A 22256-nucleotide genomic window follows, 5' to 3' on the forward strand; every position below is an offset into this window, starting at 1 on the left:
CGCACGGAAGCCAAACGAAGCGCTAATAAATGCGGAATTAATCAATTCCAATCACGATAGTTACCGGCCAACGGACGAAATTGCCACCCCCTGATTTACTGACGGAAGCACACGAATCTCCGGTCGGGCTGACGATTTGAATTTCGATTAGAAGCGTTATCGCAAGGGAAGCCCAAACGTGCTGATGGTGGGCGGAAAAGCTGTCGCCCTCTGCCGAAAAAGGAAACCACCAGACCCAAGTACGGGACGGTGCGCGCAATGAGCGCTTCTCTGCAGCCGTGAAAATATTCCGCCACGTTAACGACGAAATTGCATTTTTATGCTTTTAATTCTTTGATCGATCACACCGTGGTTCGTAAGTGGTCGGCATTAGTATGGCCGAAAGGGTAAAATTTGTATGCCACCAGAGTCGTTGCGAATAGCATTTTCGATGCGAATCGATTTTTTTTTATTACCTTTGTCTTTTTGTCGGAATTACATCCTGGCGGCAAACCGAGCAAACAAACAAGCACAACTTTAAGTTTATTTCTTAACTGATTTTATTAAACATTTTTCGTATCAAAAGAAATAGAGAAGGTGAACAAATGTAAAGGATTAAATGGAGACGCCCAGCTAAGCGTCGAGGCGTCTCAACTCGAAAGTTCACATAATAAGGGGTTAAAGAACCTGTACCTTAAAGCTAACAATAATTTATACGGTTTAGCTCGGTCCAGAGCCGATTGTTTTAATAGTTAAGCAGCATTAAGAACAAAATCGTAACACAATGCAAAGGGTGCAACATCACGAACACAAACGATACTAAAGGTGGGCTGTGTACTGTTGAATTTACCGGACTTTGCTTTACGGGTGAAATGTTAAACACAAAGGAAGGAGAATCACATAAAGAAATTATGTTGAAATTAAAAACAAAGGGTGCAACGCAACAACAATGCAAACAGGCGCGGCCAGGCGTTTGTAGCTTGTTGCTCTTTTTGCGTTCAAATGCGAAACGGTTTTTACGTCCTCTACAATGGTTGCTGCTGTTCCCAAGCTTGAGAACCATTAGAAATGCATCTTTTCTTGTTTATCCTTCGCCAATAATGTACGGCTTGTGAGTAGTGAGCTAGGATTGGTTTCATTTAGATTATCTTCCGAAAACGCCGTGAGTTTTCAGTTGTTGCGAAAAACTACACTTACATTGAGGTAGTGTCCATCGGTATTCAAAAGATAATTAAAACGATTTTTTCGTTAGCAAAATCTTACTGTTGATCTTGCGAAGCAATTCACGAAATATAAGATAGCGAAAATTGATCAGTAAAAATCGTACTAATTGAATTTGTATCCTTTTTAATTGCAACTTTAACGTTCTGTACATCCGAATTTTGCACACATCAAAACAACTTGAACATACACAAACGAAAACGAAAAGGAAATGCAAATTTGCTATTAATTTGTAGTGCTATATCAACACACGCACACACGCATCAACAAAACATAAAACTGTTGGACCACTTGCAGGACATGCTTATTAAGGTGCGCAGGTGTAAGCGTACGAGCGACGGGCTAATCGATCACTTCAGTCTTAATAGTAGAAGCGGCCGATTGGTTCCGCCGGGACGAGCCGCTTCCGGCGCGTGTCGAAGTAACAGGAGCAGATGAGCAAGAGGACGTAGAGGACGTTGAGTTGGCACTCGAAGATTTTTGCTGCCCGTTAGACGAGCTGGAGTTTGATTTGGTTGCCGTTTTACCGGGCATCAGGGGCAGTGGTATGGTGACGTACTGTTGTGTTCCACCTGGAAAAGAAAACCGTCGTCAGTGAATCTGTTTGGCCATGGTGTTGGAAGTACGCACCTTCGCTATGCAGCTGTATTTGACCCGATTGAAGCAGATTGATCAGCACATCCTGCGGTAAGCTGCTCAGTGCCGATGCCGGATAGATGATGCTGCTCGTTATTTGAGCCGCACCGCTGGTAGTTGCTGCAGCAACTACTGTTGAAGACGTAGCAGCAGCGGTTGTTGTCACCGATACTGTCGGCGATACTGCCACTGCTGCTGGCTCTTGTTTCACCTTTACCGACGAGGACTTTGCTCTGCCGGACTTTGATGGCTGTTTCTGCTGGTGTAGCTGCTGCTGACGATGTTGAATTTGCTGTTGCAGTGCTTCCTGCTGTTGCTGTATTTGCTGCTGGATTGCCGTAATGGTGGCCGCATTAGCTGACAGCACGTTGGTCGCAGAGCTTCCGGCTGCACTGGATGGTACGGTGCTACCGGGATTCTGTGATCCTCCGCTTCTGGTAGAGGGTTTTTCATTCGCACTACCTTGCTGGTGATGATTATTACTACTGCTGGCATTGTTACTATTGCTAGTTTTACTGCTAAGACCTGGAGGGGGCGATTCCGGTGGCGAATATTCGTCCGACTCACTTCCGGACGACATCGGCGACCGATCATCCTGCGATGAGAGAAAAAGTAAGGGGAAAGTGAAAGAAAAACAAAGTGTCAGTGTAACGACAGGCTAACTTATTGGCAATTTGTTTTGACACGGACTGCAATGGTGTGTGACATACGACAAATGGCGTATCAAAAGTTGGTAACTGCAACATGGCATGGTGCAACATGATCTATGGAAAACACAAACACAATTCACACATGCACACATTTAAAAACAACCATCCTTCAAAGCACCCGTAAAAGTACATGAGCAGCAGATATTACACAATCTGTAACAAAAACGGATTAGCGTGGCAGGGAATGGAGATAAATCGTTTCTGACCAAATGTAATGATCGGGTTGCGTTTGCGCAGTGAAATGCACAGGAAGGGGTAGTTGATCGTAGCCATAAGTTAGATGAAGCGATTGATGGACGGATGGATGCATGATGCATTTGTACGTTTTGGGCTTGATGCCGGTGGGGAGGTTCGGTGGAGGGCGCATGTAACGCAGTGATAAAACGTGTTGGATTTTATACAAACATTTGCCGTATCCTTGGGGTATCCATCAAAACGTTATTATCCAACAATAAATGCTCTGTTTCATAAAAGTTGAGGATTGTATTAAAACAGGGAAATATATGGGAAAATATAATGGTGTTCGTGATAGTAGAAGGTATTAAAATACTTAAAAACCACAACCAAAAATCCAGAATTAGATTGCCTAAAAGAATATCAACTGTACCGAACATTGATGTGGCAAATGTTCCACAAGTGACGAACCCTTAGGTATGTGCTCTCATAGACAAGTTCCAAAAGTTTTGTCGGTTTTTTTTTCACTTTCCCCCCTTGCCTGCCCCTCCCGCCAATACTGCCCACGACCCGGGTATGGTAAGGTATTTCATTAATAAAATATTCCACCCGAATTTGGCAAACCGTCTCTGCCCGATTGGGAAAGTTCGATAGCTTCTGCTGCATGCCTTTTTCGGACTGCCCTCAAAGCGGGACCCCCACCGATATTCTGTACCTTTCCACACGGAGCAAGGGGGGAGGGTGTATCACCTGTCGGAATGAAACCACTGTCTGCGCTACTTGTTGTCATTTTTCGCCAACGGAGCCGACCAGTCTCCTGCGTGCGATGAGGCTTTCCCTCATCGGCAAAAGCCCGAGCAGCGGTGGTGTATTTTATTAATGAAGCGCAAAATTATGACGTGCCGTCGGTTGGATGGCAGCCCGCGCGCGAGCAAAACATCTTCGGCACGGTTGGCTGTCTCCCGTTGGCAGAAGGAAAGCATTTCGCAGCGTGGCGTGCAGTGCCCGTGTGCCGGTTGCATCGCGCAGACCAACTGACGCACGCTGACAAGTTAGGTGAGCATCAGCAACCGCGGTCGATCTGACAAACGAGATATTTTCTATTTTTATGCATGACAACGGCGCACCTTTTTGGGTCAATCGCGAATACCACAGCCACGGAGGGAACGCCTTGAGGAAAGGTAGCGGGGCGAGCACAACTGATGCTACGAGAGGTGCAATTGCATATTGCTCTTGTAGCATTTTCTTTTCTTTTTTCCTTGCACCGCTGTTTACATTCGCATCCCGAGATACGGATGCTGCCCAGCAGCATCCAAAGCTGCTGTGGAGTGGTGCAATGGTGAGGAAAAACTGGTCGACACCATAATATTTAGTGGTTAAGACAAATTACAAATTCAGAAATTTTCCTCGCGCGCTTGATTATGGAGGGCTGATGATTTCCTTCAGCGCATCTGTTATTGCAAATTGTTGCCAACATTTGGACCAGTAAAACTGGTCAACATGACAACAAGATAATAGTAAAAGTACATAATAATAGTACCGATATTTTTTTTCTACATTACAACCTAAAATCATTCCTGACATTGGAATGAATCAATGCAAATAGAATTTGAACTAATTTACTCATGAAAAAAAAATGGAATTTACATGGAGAATCATATGAATAATCATTTTAACGTGAAAGTTGTTTGAATAAAAAAATACAAATTTATAGCTCAAGATATACTACTATTGTGTCCGAAAAGTAAAGTGACATTGAATGTCAAATTTCGCGCGTCAAAAGAAGCACCCCTTGTTTTTTTTTTTTCGTTTGTCAATATGTATGTTTTTGACAGTTCTGTCACGTTTCAAGTCACAACATCAATCCGGCTAGGAGTGACAATTTGTTTTCGGAGCTGCGCCAAGTGTTTTTCGCCATATTGACCATGTCCAAGTTTGTGGAGCAGCGCGCATCTATCAAATTTTGTTTGCGCAATGAAATAAACACTGCGGAAACATTGCGGATGTTACAGAACGGGAAGAATCTAAGCCCTAAAAAAAATGATCCGAGGCCCAAAAAGTCGCGCCAAAGCCGGCCGAAAATCAAGGTGATGCTGACGGTATTCTTCGATTACCGTGGAGCGGTTCACAAGAAATTTCTTCCAAAGGGCCAAACGGTGAACAAAGAGTACCATCTAAGCGTAATGCTGCGATTGCGGACCTCCATCTGGCGAAAGCGGCCGGATTTGTGGAAAAACAATAGTTGGTTTTTGCAACACGATAATGCGCCCTCCTATACGGCCATCATTTTGAGGGAGTTTTTCGCAACAACTGGCATTCACATTGTTCCGCAACTGCCGTATTCGCCAGATTTGGCACCAGCCGACTTCTGACACCGTTTTGACACTATCGAGGAGATAGAAGCCGCAACGACGGCGGAGCTAAAGAACATCCCAGAATCCGCGTTTTCCACCTGCTTCGAGGAGTGGGAGAAGAAGTGGAAGAGGTGCATTGCATTGGAAAGGAATTACTTCAAAGGTGATGAGCAGTTACTTTTTTCGGCAGTAGAATGTTGTGTTTAACAGGGTGGCCAATCAAAAAACGATTTTAGATTTTCGGTTTTCCCGGTTTTTTGCTGTTCACTCCATTTCAGTTTTCGGTTGTCAATCGACTTGCGCGATACTTTAATGCCAAAATATATGATCATAAAACATTTTAACCCTATTCCAAGCATTTGACCACCTTTGTGGTTAGACAAATCGAATTGGATTAACTATTTCGCTGGATCTAAGGACCCGATACACTTCAAATAAGTTTCATATGTGTAAACTACAACCCTCTTACTCTGCAACAAGCTTCAAAAAGGCTTGTAACTTATGAATATAAAATCCAAATAAAGTTAAAAAAATCACGACTTTTTATAAAACTTCAGTTAAAATAGCATTCGCATACTTTCTTCAGAAAATGAATGTAAATGTAATACAATATTACATGACAAACCGCCAGACTCATCCAGAGCGCTTGGGCAGAATCCATGGGCAAGTCCAAACAAAGGAGTAACGAGCGAACTGTGGAAGCACTATGGGTCCCAGCGTAAGGAGACAAAGATATATAGCTTTCTTCCTCCCTTATATTCTAATTCCCTGGCGCTTAGCAAAGTTAGGTTTAGGTTTTAGCGAATAAATCATTTCTGAAAACCCGCGAGGCAACAGAACTAACAATAAAAATAATATATAAAAATAAAAATAATAAGATATGAGTGTTAGGTAGAACGTGTACGCACACCATACCCGAATAATAAATTAAAATTCATGTGCTTAAAAATGCTTTGCAAATGTTACACAGTGACTATAAAAATGGTGCTACACAGAACAGAATTTTACTGGCTATTTGGAGAAATTCCCGGCATTTTCCTTGTTTTCCCGGTTGAGTGGCCATGTATTTAAAAGCCATAGTCAATATGAAATATACTTTTAAATGCCTTTTGCAACAATATTTCCATCCGGTATCCTACAGCCTAACGACAAATAACGACCATCTTTACCATGACTGGTTTTAACATATAATTTTAGAACTTTTCGCAAGTCTTCCTGTGCCTTAGCATTCGCTTGCTTCCTCGTTAGTAGTTTAGAATGATTGAATTATGCATTAAAAAAAGGTAAGTCTAAAAATTATTTGGGCCACTTACAACACAGTTGACAGTTAGAACACGAGTTCTCCGTTGGAAAGATATGTCTTAATGTGAGTGATTGCCACATTCAGATATTGACGATGGGTTTGGCAGAGTTCATCTTATGCAAAAAAAGTCTTCTTTTCCTTGGCTTAACGACCTCTACGGTCATCGAATGACTTGCTAGACTTGCCGATACCACGTAGTTGTATAGTCAGTCCTCACTACAGGTGGACGGTCCGGATGGTATTTGAACCCCGGTCCTGTCGTATGAAGACAGGCGCTGCTGTCGCTTACACCATTGAGCCGCCCCAAGACAGACTGTAAGATAGTCTGTGATTCAAATTTCCAAGGATCGTAGCTTCACAAGAATAAGCCGCCATAAAATCCATGTTTTTCATGAATACTATGGAGTAAAGTGAATCTAACCTTTCGCATGTTTGCACAAATTCAGTTCAGTTTATGCTTAAGTTATTGCTTAACTTGAAGGTCAATATATTTCTCAATAACATATTGTTATATAAGCTAAACATACAGTGTACGGAGTACAGATATTCCTTGTGCGGTATCAATCGATTCAATTGTCAAGGACCACAATCGCAATGGAGAGTAAACTATTGAAACGACATTGTCCCACTTTGATTTTGATCTGTCAAGCCGACAAAGATATTACGTGCCTTTAATGATGAAAAACAAAAAGGTACAATTGCTGATAGAAGAAAAAAATTGATCTAGAAAAAGGACACACAGTCACGTTCATCGATCGTCGGACATACAAAAACACGGGCACGCGGTCTAATGAGAACGTTCGTCCACGACAAGGGCAGGTACGGTGCCGTGCCACTATTCTGGCCCACAGCCCATCCACTACGCGAAGGACATACGCTGGCCCCAGACACTAATTCCCAACGGTATCATCTCTCGTGAGCTGGACCCGGGGTGCATTTGTCGCGAAACGGGAAGAACGTGAACGTGCACACCTGTTGCATCCGATAGGCGACGCATTGCGTCGCGTACGGGGCCACGATTCCCCGGCGGTCCCAAAAGTGACACCGGCGGATTGAAAGCATAAATTAATGACACCGCTGAGACAAACAGTGATGCTTCCTTCAACACGTACGGGGCAGACTGCGTTGGACCTGGGGCAACGCGTTTGGGCGAGCCATCGTGTCTATCGTGGACCGGATCATAGATTGCGTACGGGGTTACAGTCGAACGGTCGAACACCGGGCTGGACGGACACTTGGACAAACTTGACGAGCTGTGCCCATCTAGGGCAGCTACAACTGGTGCAAGTCGTGCCGGTGGTTTGCCATAAGAAAAAGATGGAATGCGTTCGGGGAACGAAAAATCGCTGTGCAATCAGGCACGGGACAAGGGTGAGGATTTGTATTTAATTCTAGTTAAATGTTGTTTGTCATAGTGCACACCATTTAGGAAAAGTACGCCACCTCAAGCCTTCGGGTTGCCCACCTCCTAGTGTACAAACTTCATTCCGTTTGGCCCACCGATCCGGTCAGTATCAGATGGTGTTTTTCATCGTGTCTACGCGATCCACTGAGCCCATCGCAGCACGATAGCATGGCATACGGCTTCTTGATGGAATAATCGATCGATAGATCTCGATGCTCCTTCTTATCGTATCATGAAATCGTGGAAAAATATGTCCCATTCCGGTTTGGAATGTGGTAGAAAAGTAGAATTAAACTTTTCATTATCCGTCACAAAGTGGGCCGCAGCCCTGAAACCGTGTAGACTCCAAGACTTCCCTGCTTCCCGAATAATTGTCACATTGCTGCCAAGAACAGTGTTGGGATGACTTTTCCAATTTTCGTGGATGGTGGTCCACTTTGTAAATTCAAGCTACCCGCTGAAAACGCATTCCATCGAATGTCTCAATTACACCCGGTCTCGTTACTGCTTTTCTCCCGAGGAATCATCCGTTTTTATTCGGTGTATTTCATTTCTTTGCTTCACGGGACGCAACCAAGCAAACAAAACGTTACGCTGTCCATAAATGGTAAGCAGTGGATGCTTTTGTCAAAAAATCTCCCACGATGACGGTTTGGGTGGTCCGCACAGTTAGCACAGCAAAAACACATCCATCCCAAACGGATAAAAATTGCAATTCCGCTCAGCGTGTGATATGCGAGAGTGCGAGGATGTACTTGTTTTTGCTATGTTTTTGCCTTTAACATGCAGCTTATACAGAAACAAACGAGTTGTGGCAAAATATTTGACAATCCCCAATGTTTCCTTGTCCTGCCAGTCGTCCCAAGGGACTTATGTTTTTTTGTCAGGCTTCATCGTCCAAAAAAAAAAACGAAGTAATTAGCAAGTGCTTTCCCCAGTGGCGCATTTTGTCTGCAGCGAGCATTCGTACGGGAATGTTAATGTTTGCACCCGATAAAAGTGACGAACGCAAGTATTTTACCACCTGCTGGGTATGGCACAGCAAATTAAATGCGGAGTGCAACAATCTTTTTTCATCAAGCCTCTGTTTTGGCTCTGATTTTGCTGCATAAGCGCTTGGGGTCTCCAAACGAGATTTTATAATAGCATACATTGTTGAGTACAATACACGCAAGGATAATTGCACAAAGAAGCAATCAACTCATCGAGACAAATGTGTTTCTTACAAAACTCTGGGCTTTTTAAGTATAATCTAAAGTTTTTTTAGAGATTCCGCTTTCAAGAGCAGATCGTCGTGACATGACCCGGTCTACAATAATTCTTCAGGATACTCGGTCCCTGGCTGCAGCTTCCCATTCATTTAGGAACCCGATCAATACTCACAGTGCTCATCTTCGCCTCTTGCCCAATTAGCACCAGTCGAATACTTTCTTGGTGGGCTTTGAGCGCGGCATCCTCTAGAGGTTACCGCTGGACTGTATGGTAACCCAAGTTTCTAATAAAACATTATAATTGTCTCCGGGGGCGGTGGTATTAGCAACAGCGGCACCGGTCTTCAGACGACAGGACCGGGGTTTGAATCCCTTCCGGAACTTCCCGCCTTAGTGAGGGCTGACTATCCAACTACGTGATGTCGGCAAGTCTAGTAAGCGAATGGCAGACCTGGCTTTACAGGTTTGTTCAGCCAAGAAGAGAGAGAGAGAGAGAGTTTTTTTTTATTTAGTAATGACGGCCAGGCCGTATTCCTTAAAATCTAATCTTTTTTATAGCTTAACAATTCATCAAATTTATATCCTATTTTGTATACATTTCCTCCTCCCTCAATTTAAGTGCACCTTATCCCGGGCGAGCTCTGTTGTGGATGTTGTTGCTGCCAGGTATGGTTCTGATGTTGTCCTCTTTATGTCCGCTAAGGGATTAGCGCCTCTTTGGAGCATCATGCCGTAGCGACTAACAATTGGCTCCCAAGAAAACCCCCTTTGTTGCGGATAGTTTGTAGTGATTCGCCACTCCATGTCGTTGCAAGCATTTAGATGTTGTGGCTGGCGGCCCCACCATCGGCAGAACGCACGAGTCCGAAAGCCACTACAACTTTGTGAAGCTACAGTAGCATCTAACTCACGCATTCCGCCAACAGTAAAGCCGCCAGTCACAACTTCACATCGTCCAAAACTAATTCAATTTGTTCAGTGATCTAATGTTGTCGCTGGCGACCCTGACGCCTGCAAAACGCAAGGAGCTGACAGCTACAATAACCTTGTAAGGTTTCTGCAGAATCGAACCCAGACATCCCGCCAACGACAAGGTCGCCAGTTACGACTTCAGATCTCCTAATCCAACTTTTATCGATTCTGCAGCCGAGATAGCGACTGGCGCATATCGACGCCACCGTTGCGAACGTGTAGCAAACATAAAGGGGAGAGGGGAAGGGGTCAAATAACGGTTCCCATCTTTTTGGCGAAGTCAAACAGAATCCGCGCTTAATCGTAGTCCTTCTGTCCCAGGACATCGCGCATCGACACCGCCGGGGATTTTCCTGATGCCCGAACGGCTGCTAAGAGTCCGTGTCTAGCCGCATCGAACTCCGCTCATGACCAGAGGATGTGATCAAAGTCGTTGTATCCGTTGCTACAGCTACAAACCTTCGAGTCGGTACTATGCGTTGAAGATGTGCATTCATCGCATAATGGTTGGACACAAGACTCGACATCATGCGAATAAACGCACGATCTACCGGGAGTCTGTGAAACCAGGGACGTAGGGAAACCTGTGGTGAGATGGAGTGCAAGAACCTCCCGAGTTCATCCTCATCCTACATGCTCTGCCCGTGAGAGGGAGAGAGAGAGAGAGAGAGTTGTCTTGAAAACAATATCTAAGTCTCACGTTCTTGCAAGGCTTCAAACAAGCTTGCAAACTTCCTATGAAAATTACCAAACATATTTTTATTACGTAAAATCGACGCTGCTACTGTCTCTACTCCCCAGATTGCCACTGGAAAACGAAAACTGACAAGTTTTTCAACATAAAAAAAATCCATCTTCTGAAAAAAATCATTCAAAAAATTTATCAGATTGTTGGAGACGCTAAAACCGGCATTGAAATCGTTCTGTTCGTTTTAATTTTTTTTTGTACCACAATCAATGACAGATCGAGCCACGTCAGCTTGGTATTGCTTTTTTATTCACTCCGAATGTCCTTCATCGATGCCAGCGATCATTTGAAAAGGGTTTTTTTTTTGTGTTGCCACATAAGCTCCACCGAGCAAAGCTCCTTGGAAATGGCAAACGGTTTAGGACAAATCTTGACTGACAGGAGAACCTGCACCGTCAAGTTGCGTGTCAATTGCAAGATGGAAAAACAAGAATTAAAACAACAAGCTGAGAAGGTTGACACGTGGCCTTTTCTACGAGTTTGGTGGTTGGGAAGGGAAGCGTAAGTGCTAAAAGAGAAGTCGAATCGAAGGTCATTTTATTTCTTCCATCGTAAAAACTTGAGAGTAGGTGTTTATTCTCTAACGCGCGAGCTAAAACGAAAGGATTGTGCGATGTAGCACGTTTTTCTGTGAAGAATGAACGTTATAAGAGAGAGGTTATAAAACGAATTATTGCTGAAGAATACAAATAAGGCAGCTCTTAAATCCAAAGGTTGGAAAATTTAAATGTACCTCTTTGAATCTTTATTTTTTTCTCATAACGATGTATAATTGCAAATTAATTGGAAAACAAACTTCTTTGCACAGCAATTTAACTAGGCAACGCCGGCAATTTTATAAACGCTCATCAGACGAAAGCTCGCTGCTTAATTCTGAAGTTCCGGGCCCACGGATACACAAATAATTACGCGACGTGGCACTCTTGCCTTGCGCGTTCCTTGTAGTGTTTTCTTTTCTGTAGCTACACAAAACCTACCCAATGCTAGTATACAACTTCGCCTGCCGATTGGACGCGGTGGGAAATTTATTCAAAATGGCCGGCACACTACGTGATTGTCCGCCCCTTTTCGAACCAGCGTGCTACCAAAGGGGGCGGCCAAAAGCGGCAAAAAAACAAAATGACAAGCACGAAACCAACGCCGGTGGTGCTGGAAGTTGATGCGAATGCGTACATTCCATGTGCGTGCGGAAGATGATAATTACGCGTTGTCCATGATTACCAGGAGGAGCGAACGATAAATAAGAGAACTGCTGCTGCTGCTGCTGCTTGTTCGTACGCATTTTATGCAAAAATGATGTAATTATCAAAACCGTAGCCGGTGCGTTGCCATTTCGAGCTGTGTCGATCGAAGGTGGACGCCAACCGAAGCACCAATCCCAAATTCCTACGGTACGGCAAAAAGGTAAAAAAATCTTAGAAAAGCGAACTGTCCCCGTGTTGCTTGGTAGCGCATGAAAGCAAAAGCTGCAAAAAAAAGGGGCAAAAGATCGTCACAAAATGTCCATCGCACAAATCACTCAAGTGTGCCGGATCAGTTGCATGAGCGTGGTGTGCCGCTGACGTCGGGTATGTGTTCTCGCCGGGACCGTACTTCAATTTTAGACTGCATTTCTGCATTTTAAATCAAGTACAATCCATCAAGGGTTTGGCCGCGCCAGGGACGAAACCATTACGAAGCCGTTCGTCCCGCGCAGCAGTGGCACAAGTGCTCAAGTCGGTATCAAATTTAACAGCATTTTCACTCAGTAAAGCATTAATTTTATGTTTTTGTTTTTATTACAGTTGGAAAACCTTCAACCAGACATCGATGTGGTTAAGTGCAGCAATTTTTAACTTTGCTTTAAGCGGTGAAGTCGTCCGCCTACACTTTTGTATCGAAAAGAAGGAACATGCAGCTATGGATGTTGCTAGCTATGTTTGGTTTTAAAACATGATAAAAATCTGCAAATAATTGCCAGTAACATTGTTAATTATGACGGCTCAACGCCTTATTGTCAAGATCAACAATTTTATCTTTCGTGCCTGAAATAACATTAAACAAACCGTTAGACGCCAACCTGACCTGATTTAGTATTTTAGTCCACAAAAGTAAACAGCTCAACCGTCATTTGAAACAATTTTTTGTTAACTCACTTCAATGCTCATTGGTTTGTGAGGCTCTGTTTGATTGTTTTGGGAATGCTCTGCTTACAGTACGGAATGTCCAACCGACTGACACGCAGCAGCTTGGCATGATGGTGACTTTGCTCAGGAAAACACGTCGCCTCGCAAAGAACACAAAACGGTCCAATTTTCACCTTCCGATCCGATGAAACATTTGCCAGTTGCCCGCAATTGCAGCCATACAGTCTCCAGCGGTTATTGGAAGTGAAGCACAGGAAGAATGTTTCAAGAACGCGGGGCTTTTTTTTGTTGTTGTCTTGGCAGTCTTATTGGCAGACTTTTTTTTCATTTTTTGTTCACCCTGAACCGTAGTCGTTATAAATTACGATTCTTCCTTGAAGGCACGATCAAGGATGCTTCACCTCAACGTAGTTTGTGTGAAATGTGCAATAAAACAGTACAAAAACGAGCCACACAAATGAACATATAAATACGTGAAATATTTTTGGTTTATTTTTTAGTTTTCCCCCGTTTTAACCCGTGATAGTTAGCACGAACGTTAAAGTTGGGTAGCCATTTACGCTGGAGATTGTGTTTCGTGTACGGTAAACGAATTGTGATATTTTCTTTAAAAACAAAGAAAAACCAGAATTTACTTTGGTAGTGGAAAGCAAACTCTTCACTGTTTTGCAGGGGCTTGATCGAAGCTGCTATTTTGCAACAGCGTTGTTGGCGTAATTTTTTCCGTGTTTAAAAGTTCTCGTTGAGTGCTATCAGCGCTGCGACGAACATGTACTCGTTCTTTATGACCATACCGGCTGGCAAAGTGACAGCGAACATGGCCTAAATTATTGATGATGCATTGCGATGTTGTTTTTTTTTCATTGCAATACAATTTCTTGCATCGTGAATGTGTTGTTTAAAGCACATATTTGGCTCAGCTGTTTGATAAAGTTAATAGAATATGTTTTGCCATATTGTTGCTGATTATTATTTGTATAACGACAAACCTTGTTTTGTTTTCAACATTAAAAGACGTCATAGAATGACTTTTTGGCTCATTGTACAATATCGATGCAATTTATATACAAATGTTTTTGACAAACGGCATTTTTGAAATGCATTCGAGCGATCCACGAGTGCCAAATACTATTCCTCTGGGAATGTTTGCTTGAGCAAGTTCCTACTTTTTACTCCTGTACGACAGCCAGACCGTACTGATACCTCACCTCACGAGCACTTGAATGATTAAAAAAATTCTTGAGCGCAATTAAAAGCTCCTTCCTAACTGCTAAATAACAAGATGCCAGCAACGCAAAACTACGCCACACAAAACATAGCATGAAGTGTAACTCAAACTGACGGAAGGCTCCCGGGGCCTTGATTTCCACTTTGGGTAATACGTATGCGAGGTATTTAACAACCCGATCGCCGCAACAATACCCGGCCTGACCTGTCAGACATATTTCGTCCTTCTATGGCTACTCGACGATCTGCCCACATGCGATCCGCAAAGGTTGGTAGGCAGCGCGCGCATAACAGCATAATTAATATCGGTTACTCAAAGTCTTATGATAATGATCCTCCCCATCCTTCACGACTCGTGCGTGAGCACAAACGTGTGTCAACATAATCTTGCACACTCGGTTTGGCCACCACAGCAAACCCGCTGGCACGTGTGTTGAGGTCTTGCTGATGGAACCTCGAGGTCCGAAGCACTCAACCGATAAGCCTAATGAAGGAACGGCAATGACATGAATACGCAATTTTTTCGAACATCCCTTTCCGGGCGACAAACGGCCGAACAGGATCCCCTGTTCGTCTGGCAAAGAAGAGACAACTTTTTTTTTTTTTTGGTATATTCTTGGATGGTGCACGATTATAACAAAGTACGCAGAGCATAATGTGGGAGTAATGTGGTCAAGCGTGCAGGTGAAACTTTTCAAAAAATGATGGATCGCAATGCAAAACGATGGAGACGTAGGCTCTTCGGTTTCCGTGGAACGAAAGAAACAAAACATGTTTGGCAGGCATTCTACTCTGTCATTCCGGTTCTGCCATCAGAGCAAAGGACGATGTTGTTTTCTGCCATCAGGAAGAGTTTTTTTTTCTGCAAAGCTAAAATGAAGCACGCAGTTTCTGTATTCTGATTTGTTGTATTCTCTGGAATCGTTTTATCTATTTCATTACTGACTTGGCCACGTTTTTTGACTTTCCGCATTCGGTTTTTGACTGGCCTGTGTGTATTTTTTATGCAGGCATCGGATGTTTGACTTCTTCTTGGCTTAACGACCTTAACGTCATGTCGGCCATCAAAACTAGACTAGACTAGACTGTAGAGTACCACGTAGTTGAATATTCAGTCCTAACTACGGAAGGACGGACAATTCGGATGGGATTTGAATCCTGGTCCTTCCGTTTGAAGACCGGCGCCGCTGTCGCCTACACCACCGGGCCGCCACCGATTTTTGACTAGGAGCATTGATTTTCATCCACCAGATTTATGACAGCTTGTAAGGCCGCATGTTTATAACCCCCTCTATGAATGATTGCTTTGGATTGTGAATTGTTGTTTATATTCAAATATGTTTGCATGAAAGTTACCAGATTTCTTTAAATGTGTAGTAGTGAATCCATGGAGATAAACCTTTCTCTGCGGGATTGATAATAAATTGATAAATATGCGGCCTTACAACCTGTGACCTAAGTCGGGCGGATGAAAATCGATGCTTCCAATCAAACATCCGATGCTCCCAATTAAAAATTTAGGCAGCCAGTCAAGAATCGAAGGCGGCAAGTCAAAAACCAAAGGTGACAAGTCAAAAAATGTGGCCTGACAGTCCAAACTAAAACGATAAAGCATGCAAAAAAGTGGAAGAACGTGTATTATGTATAGAACTGTCTAGATTAAAGAATTATAAATGTTTTAAACACACACTCAGTTGTGTACAACGCTGAAAACATTCAATATACCGACATGGAAGACACATGGATGACACATTAAATAAATGATTGAAACAATAGCTAATTTAAGACCTGTTTTAAATGAGAAACGGAAATGAAAATGTGATGCACGATATTTCTGTTGCCACAAACGAAACAGTTATATTCGCAATTGAAAGCCATAAATTAAGAAGCGAAAAAAAAACAATATCTTTACCTTATTATAACACGCATGATGCGTATAATTAAAACTTAAAAAACTATCATTTCATGCTGCTGTTATAACGCAAACCACACTCCTCTACATGTACACTCTCTACATCAAATCTCGCTTTCTCACTTCCTTTGATCTGGCACGACAAATTGTTTTGATTTTGTTTTTGACGATTTTCTACACATCGTTCAGCTGCACCGCACAAACATATTCTTCTACTTGTGTCTATGTTCTGAATATTGACAGCATACTTCTTTACAAAACTCGTGATACGACAGGGTCGGATGGGAGATAAGTAAACAAATATTTTCCAAGTTGTCATTATTCGGAAATTAGCGAAGCAAATTGAAATATGCGTTTGTGCTGGAAGTGGAACTTCGAAATCATCTTCTGATTTGATAAAATAATCTACGCCAAAACAGTATTTTTTTTTTCTAGAGGCTGTGAAAATTTACATGCAGAACACTGAATATTTGCCGATCAGCTTCAAAGGAAGAAGAATTCTAGAGAGTTTTGCAAGAGCGCGTACGTTTACTCCCGTAAATTGGAGTGAGGAGTGTGGGACCGATGTTGTTGTTGGTTTTTTTTTGCATTGTTGGGGGAAGTGGTATGGTTAAATTCATAGCCATTGACATTGCATTCGACAATGGTAGATTGACAACGGGACCCTGCAATTGCGCACTGCTTTGCATACAATTCAGAGGAAATCTAGATCGAAGTCGAGATCGAGCAATTTGCATGTGCACTGCTGCAAATAGGAAAGAGAAAGAAAAGAAAATAATAACAATACCGTGAAAAACAGAGCGACCCGAACCGAGCAGGGAAAAAAAGCATAACGAATAAAAGTTGGATTAAAAAAAGAAATATTTCACGCAAGACACAATATACTATGGCGACAATGTACCAACAGCACACACAAACATAATTTTGATGGCGTAGAATGAAGCAACACAAACATATTGTAGCACAAAAAATGGACAAAACTGAAATCAGCATTGGAAATTAAAACTCGATCACTATATTATCTATTTCAAGTGAAACTTCATTATATTATTTCTTTATTATATATAATATATATTATTAATGGATAATTTAATCATGTTTTAAAGTTAAAAATTGGACTTTTTCCTTTATTTATACTTAATTATGACGGTACAGTGCCGTAATTATAAAATTTAATTTAATTTCAATTTTAATTTAAATTTTAGAGCTTCATAAAAACAAATCGCATTCATACGTTAAATGGTAAAATTATGAGCGTCTTTATTTATAAGGTGACATTCGATCTCAAACGTCACGCGTCATATAAATTGACGGTTTGTTAGTTTTTTGCTGTCAAAAGTAGTGTTATTGACTTAGTTGCCAAATTGCACGTCAAAACATTTATCCAGGCAGGAGATATCATTTGTTTTGGGAACTGCTTTTGGTTCGTTCTTGGCACGGTTTTCGCTCGTTTCATCGGCTGTTATGATGCATTTCATCTTTTATTTGTAGTCCACTAACATTTTTTGGCACACTTTGAAGCGACGACACAGCTAGAAACTTACATAACAAATGATATCTCCTGCCCGGCTGAATGTTTTGACGTGTAACTTGGCAAGCAAGTAACTACTACTGACAGCAAAAAAATAACAAACCGTCAATTTATTTGACGCGTGACGTTTGAGATCAAATGTCACCTTATTTATTGCACAGAATAGTATTTTTATTAAACATTAGCTTTATCAACATGAACAAAAAATATCCACAAACAAAACATGATATTTTCTTTGTGGAATAAATAACTTTAATAAGCGTAACAAGTAATGCAAACCAGGCTGAAGAATCAATCAGTTGTTTTAATACTACAATTTCGTCACCAATATTGGAAACAAGATTTTGGCATGAATTTAAATACGCCGGTCAGTACTAGAGCTTGACGGCCACTGTTTCGCTGTATTTCTCCAGCATGCAGCAGAAGACATAATTTGACTAAAAAAAGAAGATTGCATCTCCCATCTACATTGGAAGTTTCCGCCAGCCCAATTATGTCATGCAAGCATACACATAAATAAAACGCCAGAAGATTGACAAGCTCAGTGAAGAATGGCGATGAAGATGGGAAGGTCAACGTCAGTGTGGTTTTGAATTTCTCGAATGGTAAAGCTAAAATACATAGAAAACGACTGTGCCTCAGCTTCTAACTAGCGCTACGCCTTTCTAAGCGCTACGTTTGCTTGCTTTGTAAATACCATTTACCACAATCGAATAACAGTGACAGGTTACACGCGAGGCTCCCTTTGAAGTAATATAATCACGTCAGGTCTGATTGAACGCCACATTAAAAGAAACGTGATCGATTGACGAGCAGAAGGTTAGATTTAATCTATTAGGTCAGCATAGCATCGAAAGGAGTGGCATACAATCCAGTAGCAAGCCTGCGATCTGCCATCACCACCCCAACACTCGTAGCCATAGCCGCACAAACCACAAAACCACGTGTAGAGTACGTCGACCATACTCGTCGTTCGTGGGTAATAAATCACACGTACATTTTCGCGAACACAGTGTTCTAAATTACTCATTGCGTTGACTGGTGCGATTATATCCGACGAAAGATTTGTTCGATCCGCGCGCTCTAAGATGCTTGCCACGCTCGAGGGCTGGCTGGCGGGGTTTAAAGCGCAAGCAAATCCATAAATCTTATCTGCGCGTAAGTTTTCGCGCATTCGTTTCTGGTGTTTGCCGGACGAGCACAAATGTCAACTGCGCATAAAGAGCGTACGACGGGCGTACGCACAGCCATGTCGCGCATGTTGCACAAAATGTTGCGAACCGAGCCACACTCCAGCCCCGGCCAGACGTCCGTTACGAAACCATCGAAACGATAGAATAAAGTTATAAATAATCAATTAATCACCATTCAGCATCCCATTAATCGTTGGTGTGCGCCAGCGTCGCTACGGTGATGACCCCTGCCGTGTTTGCCCTAATGTCCTGCCAACTGATCTGTCAACTCTTTGTGTCCTCTCCAGGCTGTGTTTGTGACACACAGACACACACACACACACGTACAGACGCAAAATATTTTCATCTTTCTTCCCCATATGAATTTCGCTCCCTTCCGTGGTTTACATGCGTATGGAAGAGTTCTCGGGTATGAAGGGATACAGGAGATTGAACGGCAAAAACATTTGTTGGTACAAATTGTGGCGTCATTTGCATACCGCATAAACTTGATTAATGGTGCGGGTGGCCGGAAACGAAGACATCGAAACCTATAGATTGTGACATATGGATGGAAAAGCTAAGAACCAACGGTTAGTTTGGCGACTGATCTGGAATTACAATATTGTGAACAATTACTGATGCTACAATTGTTATTGATTCGAAACTCTTTCGTTATAGCAATATGGTAATATTTGGCAAAAAAGAATCTAAATGTCCTCCTCTTTTTTACTTAAAGCACTTCAGTTCTTTACTTAAGCTCTTCAGTTTGATTTTAAAGTTGATTTAAGCAATGTCTTAAATAATTTATCCAAAGATTAAACAAACTGTACTCCACAAACAATCTTCTTCGTCTCCATAACACAATTCGCTCCAAATGTAACTGTAGCGAAAGAGCAGCAATCTGTACAGCCGTGTCGCTGCTCTGCAATATTGTAGCCGATTATCCATAATTACATGGCGCTTGGCGCTAAAGCACATCCATTCGAAAAGCGTTCCTCCGGTAGAATCCGTACACGGCGCGGACCAATGCACCGACCTGTCTCCTTTCCACCACATGCTTACCACCTGAGCACGGGCGTAAGCGCTAAAACAATAACAATAAAAGCTATTTGAATATTGAATTTATCCCAACATACCCCGTCTTTCACCAGTCACCCAGAAAAGCAGCCCGCTAGTGACAAGGAAATGGCTCACTGTGGCAACACACAACCACACGCACACAGCAAGCGCACGTGCATGCCGGTAAATTTTACCATTTTATTTGATTGCTATAACAATTGTTTTCGCAATTGAATTGCGACACGCACGACGCGTTCCACGTTCGCGGGCAAAAAGTAAAAGGCAGTCGGTTGAAAAAGTCTATGCGGCGGTTCGTTTGTTCGCCTCGATTCCACACGCGGCGGAAAGGGGGTGGAGCAGCAATGGAAGGGCGGAGGAGAACATTTGCGTGAAAGCGCCAGTGTCCCCGAGCTGGCATCGTGCGCGGTTACGATGCCACTGGTGGCGGTGGTCGGTGTAAGTTAAACTTATTTCCCCATTTATTAAATGCAAAGTAAATGAAAATTCGTTCCTTTTGTACATACCGAATGCAGGATTGTGCTTGCCGGAAGGATTGCAGATAATAACAAAGCGGGATGTTATTGAATTGAGTTTGTGGCGAAGTTCGACCTGTGTTCGCAGTGAGGTTAGTGTAATGCACTTCAGAATATTTTAACCAGTTTCCTTTAAAGTTCACACGACTTTTTTTTTGGCAAAAAATGAATGATTCAGTAAAACCAAACACTGATTTTTTAACAGAAAATAAATTTGGTAAAACACCTAGCGGTTCGTCGCTTGCAATTCAATCCGCTCATTGAAGTCTTTTGATTCTGATGCGGTTTGTTTGCATTACAAATGAATCATTGAGATGTATTTATTTTTCACTGCCAAGATCAATATCTAATAAGATTGGAAAAATAATTTGTGTTTTCTACATGAAACTCTACGCATCCAGTTGCTCTGCTGTTACAGCGTAAAAATTCGTTAACAGAAAAACACACCAAAGCTCTCGCTAACCAACTTCATTATCAAGCCTGAACGCCAACAGTTTTAACGACGGAAAGCGCTAGACGCTGCGATAAACGCATCTCATTTACATGTGCAGTGGCGACGAGACTCGCCACGACGACATTACCGAACCGGTTACACTTCTTCCACCTCGGCCACGCCGTACAGAAAGATCGGACAGTACAAATTGGTCCTATCCGGAATTGCTGGACGGAACAATTGTATCGGCAGAAAAATAATTCCAACAAAACCAACCACACGCTGGAGCGCTGCGAATGGCTTATCAGCAAAGTGTGTTCGCGAGCAGCACCAGGGTGCGTTGGCGCTAAAGGCTTTGCAAACGTATTAACTGCGGGTTTTCCATTTATCTCAGAAGGCGGCAGGGTGTGAAATGGAAGTACTTATGTTCCTGTACCAAGAAGGAGATAAATGCAAACAGGGTACGCCGCCGCCAAACGCTACCTCGGTGGTCGGTAGAACGATGTTTTACCCACGACAAATGAGATTGGACCGCTAGAGACTTTGCGGTTGGCCCAAAGGCTGACGGAAGCAGTGTAAAGTAGTGACTGCTTAACAGCAGTAAATTAAGATAAACGAACACAACGAATGCATGCCGCTGCTCTATGCGGCTGAAGGAATTGTAAGCAGTCTAAAATCATATAAGAAAACTACACAAATATATAGAAGTGGTCCTCGCATTATCTTTTTTTACCGGACCGTGTGTATTGTTCACAGCAAAATGTTTTGATGGCTGCCACATGAATAAAATGCGTCTTTCAATAAATAAATAAAACTACAAATAATTGACCTATTTCGTTTCACAGGCTAGATACTTTCACCCTCACATTTTATAATGTCTTACACTGGCAGGATCCACCAATAGCTTTCCCAATAAAATTAAAAGCGAGCAGCAAACAAAATTTACCACTCGAGCCACTCGCAAACGCGTTGAGCAGTATTTTTATGTGAATTATTCAAATTGCAACAGGCGTCAAGCTCAACGATGTCGCCATGGATGTCGTTAGCCTCGCCGTCTTCCCTGACTTCCTTCTACCCGCAACCTGGTCGCTAAATGATCGGCTTGCCAACGTCACATCTAATGTGTGCAAATCAAAAAAACGAGCAAATAAGCTTTCGCACTGTATGTGTTGCTACCTTTAAACTCGTGCTAAGTGGAATCATAAAATTCAATGTTATCTCGATTCTCGTCCGAGCTTTTTTTTGTTGCGACGATTCTTACGGGTGTTTGCTCCCGCGTGTAGACATGTTAGTCACACTTAGTGGCACGTCGCGACACCATGCCATCAAATTCCAGCTGACTGTCGCGATTTCATCCGCCGCTCGAAAGCCAGTGTTATAATTAAATTAATTAATTAACTGCAAAATGTACGCAATAAAGAAATTTTCTTGATGCACCCAGCAAACCTGACTGCTTCGGGGCGCTGAAAGGGAGGATAATGAAACGAATGATTGAACCGTTGGGAGCACACATGATGCAGTGCTATCAACTGACGTAGCTCAAGGGA

General features: G+C 42.6%; 1 protein-coding gene across 1 annotated transcript in view; it reads right to left on the minus strand.

Annotated features, from left to right (window-relative positions):
- Positions 1 to 1542: 1542 nt before the first annotated feature.
- LOC126556063 (serum response factor homolog) overlaps positions 1543 to 22256 on the minus strand; it is a 132224-nt gene continuing 111510 nt past the window's right edge. The window contains exons 3-4 of the mRNA XM_050211260.1: positions 1831 to 2431; positions 1543 to 1772 (exon numbers count right to left, since the gene is read on the minus strand). Coding sequence (XP_050067217.1) covers positions 1543 to 1772; positions 1831 to 2431 — 831 coding nt within the window. The remainder of the gene's footprint in view (positions 1773 to 1830; positions 2432 to 22256) is intronic.

The sequence above is a fragment of the Anopheles maculipalpis genome, chromosome 2RL (assembly GCF_943734695.1).
Source record: "Anopheles maculipalpis chromosome 2RL, idAnoMacuDA_375_x, whole genome shotgun sequence".
Classification (NCBI taxonomy): Eukaryota; Metazoa; Arthropoda; class Insecta; order Diptera; family Culicidae; genus Anopheles; species Anopheles maculipalpis.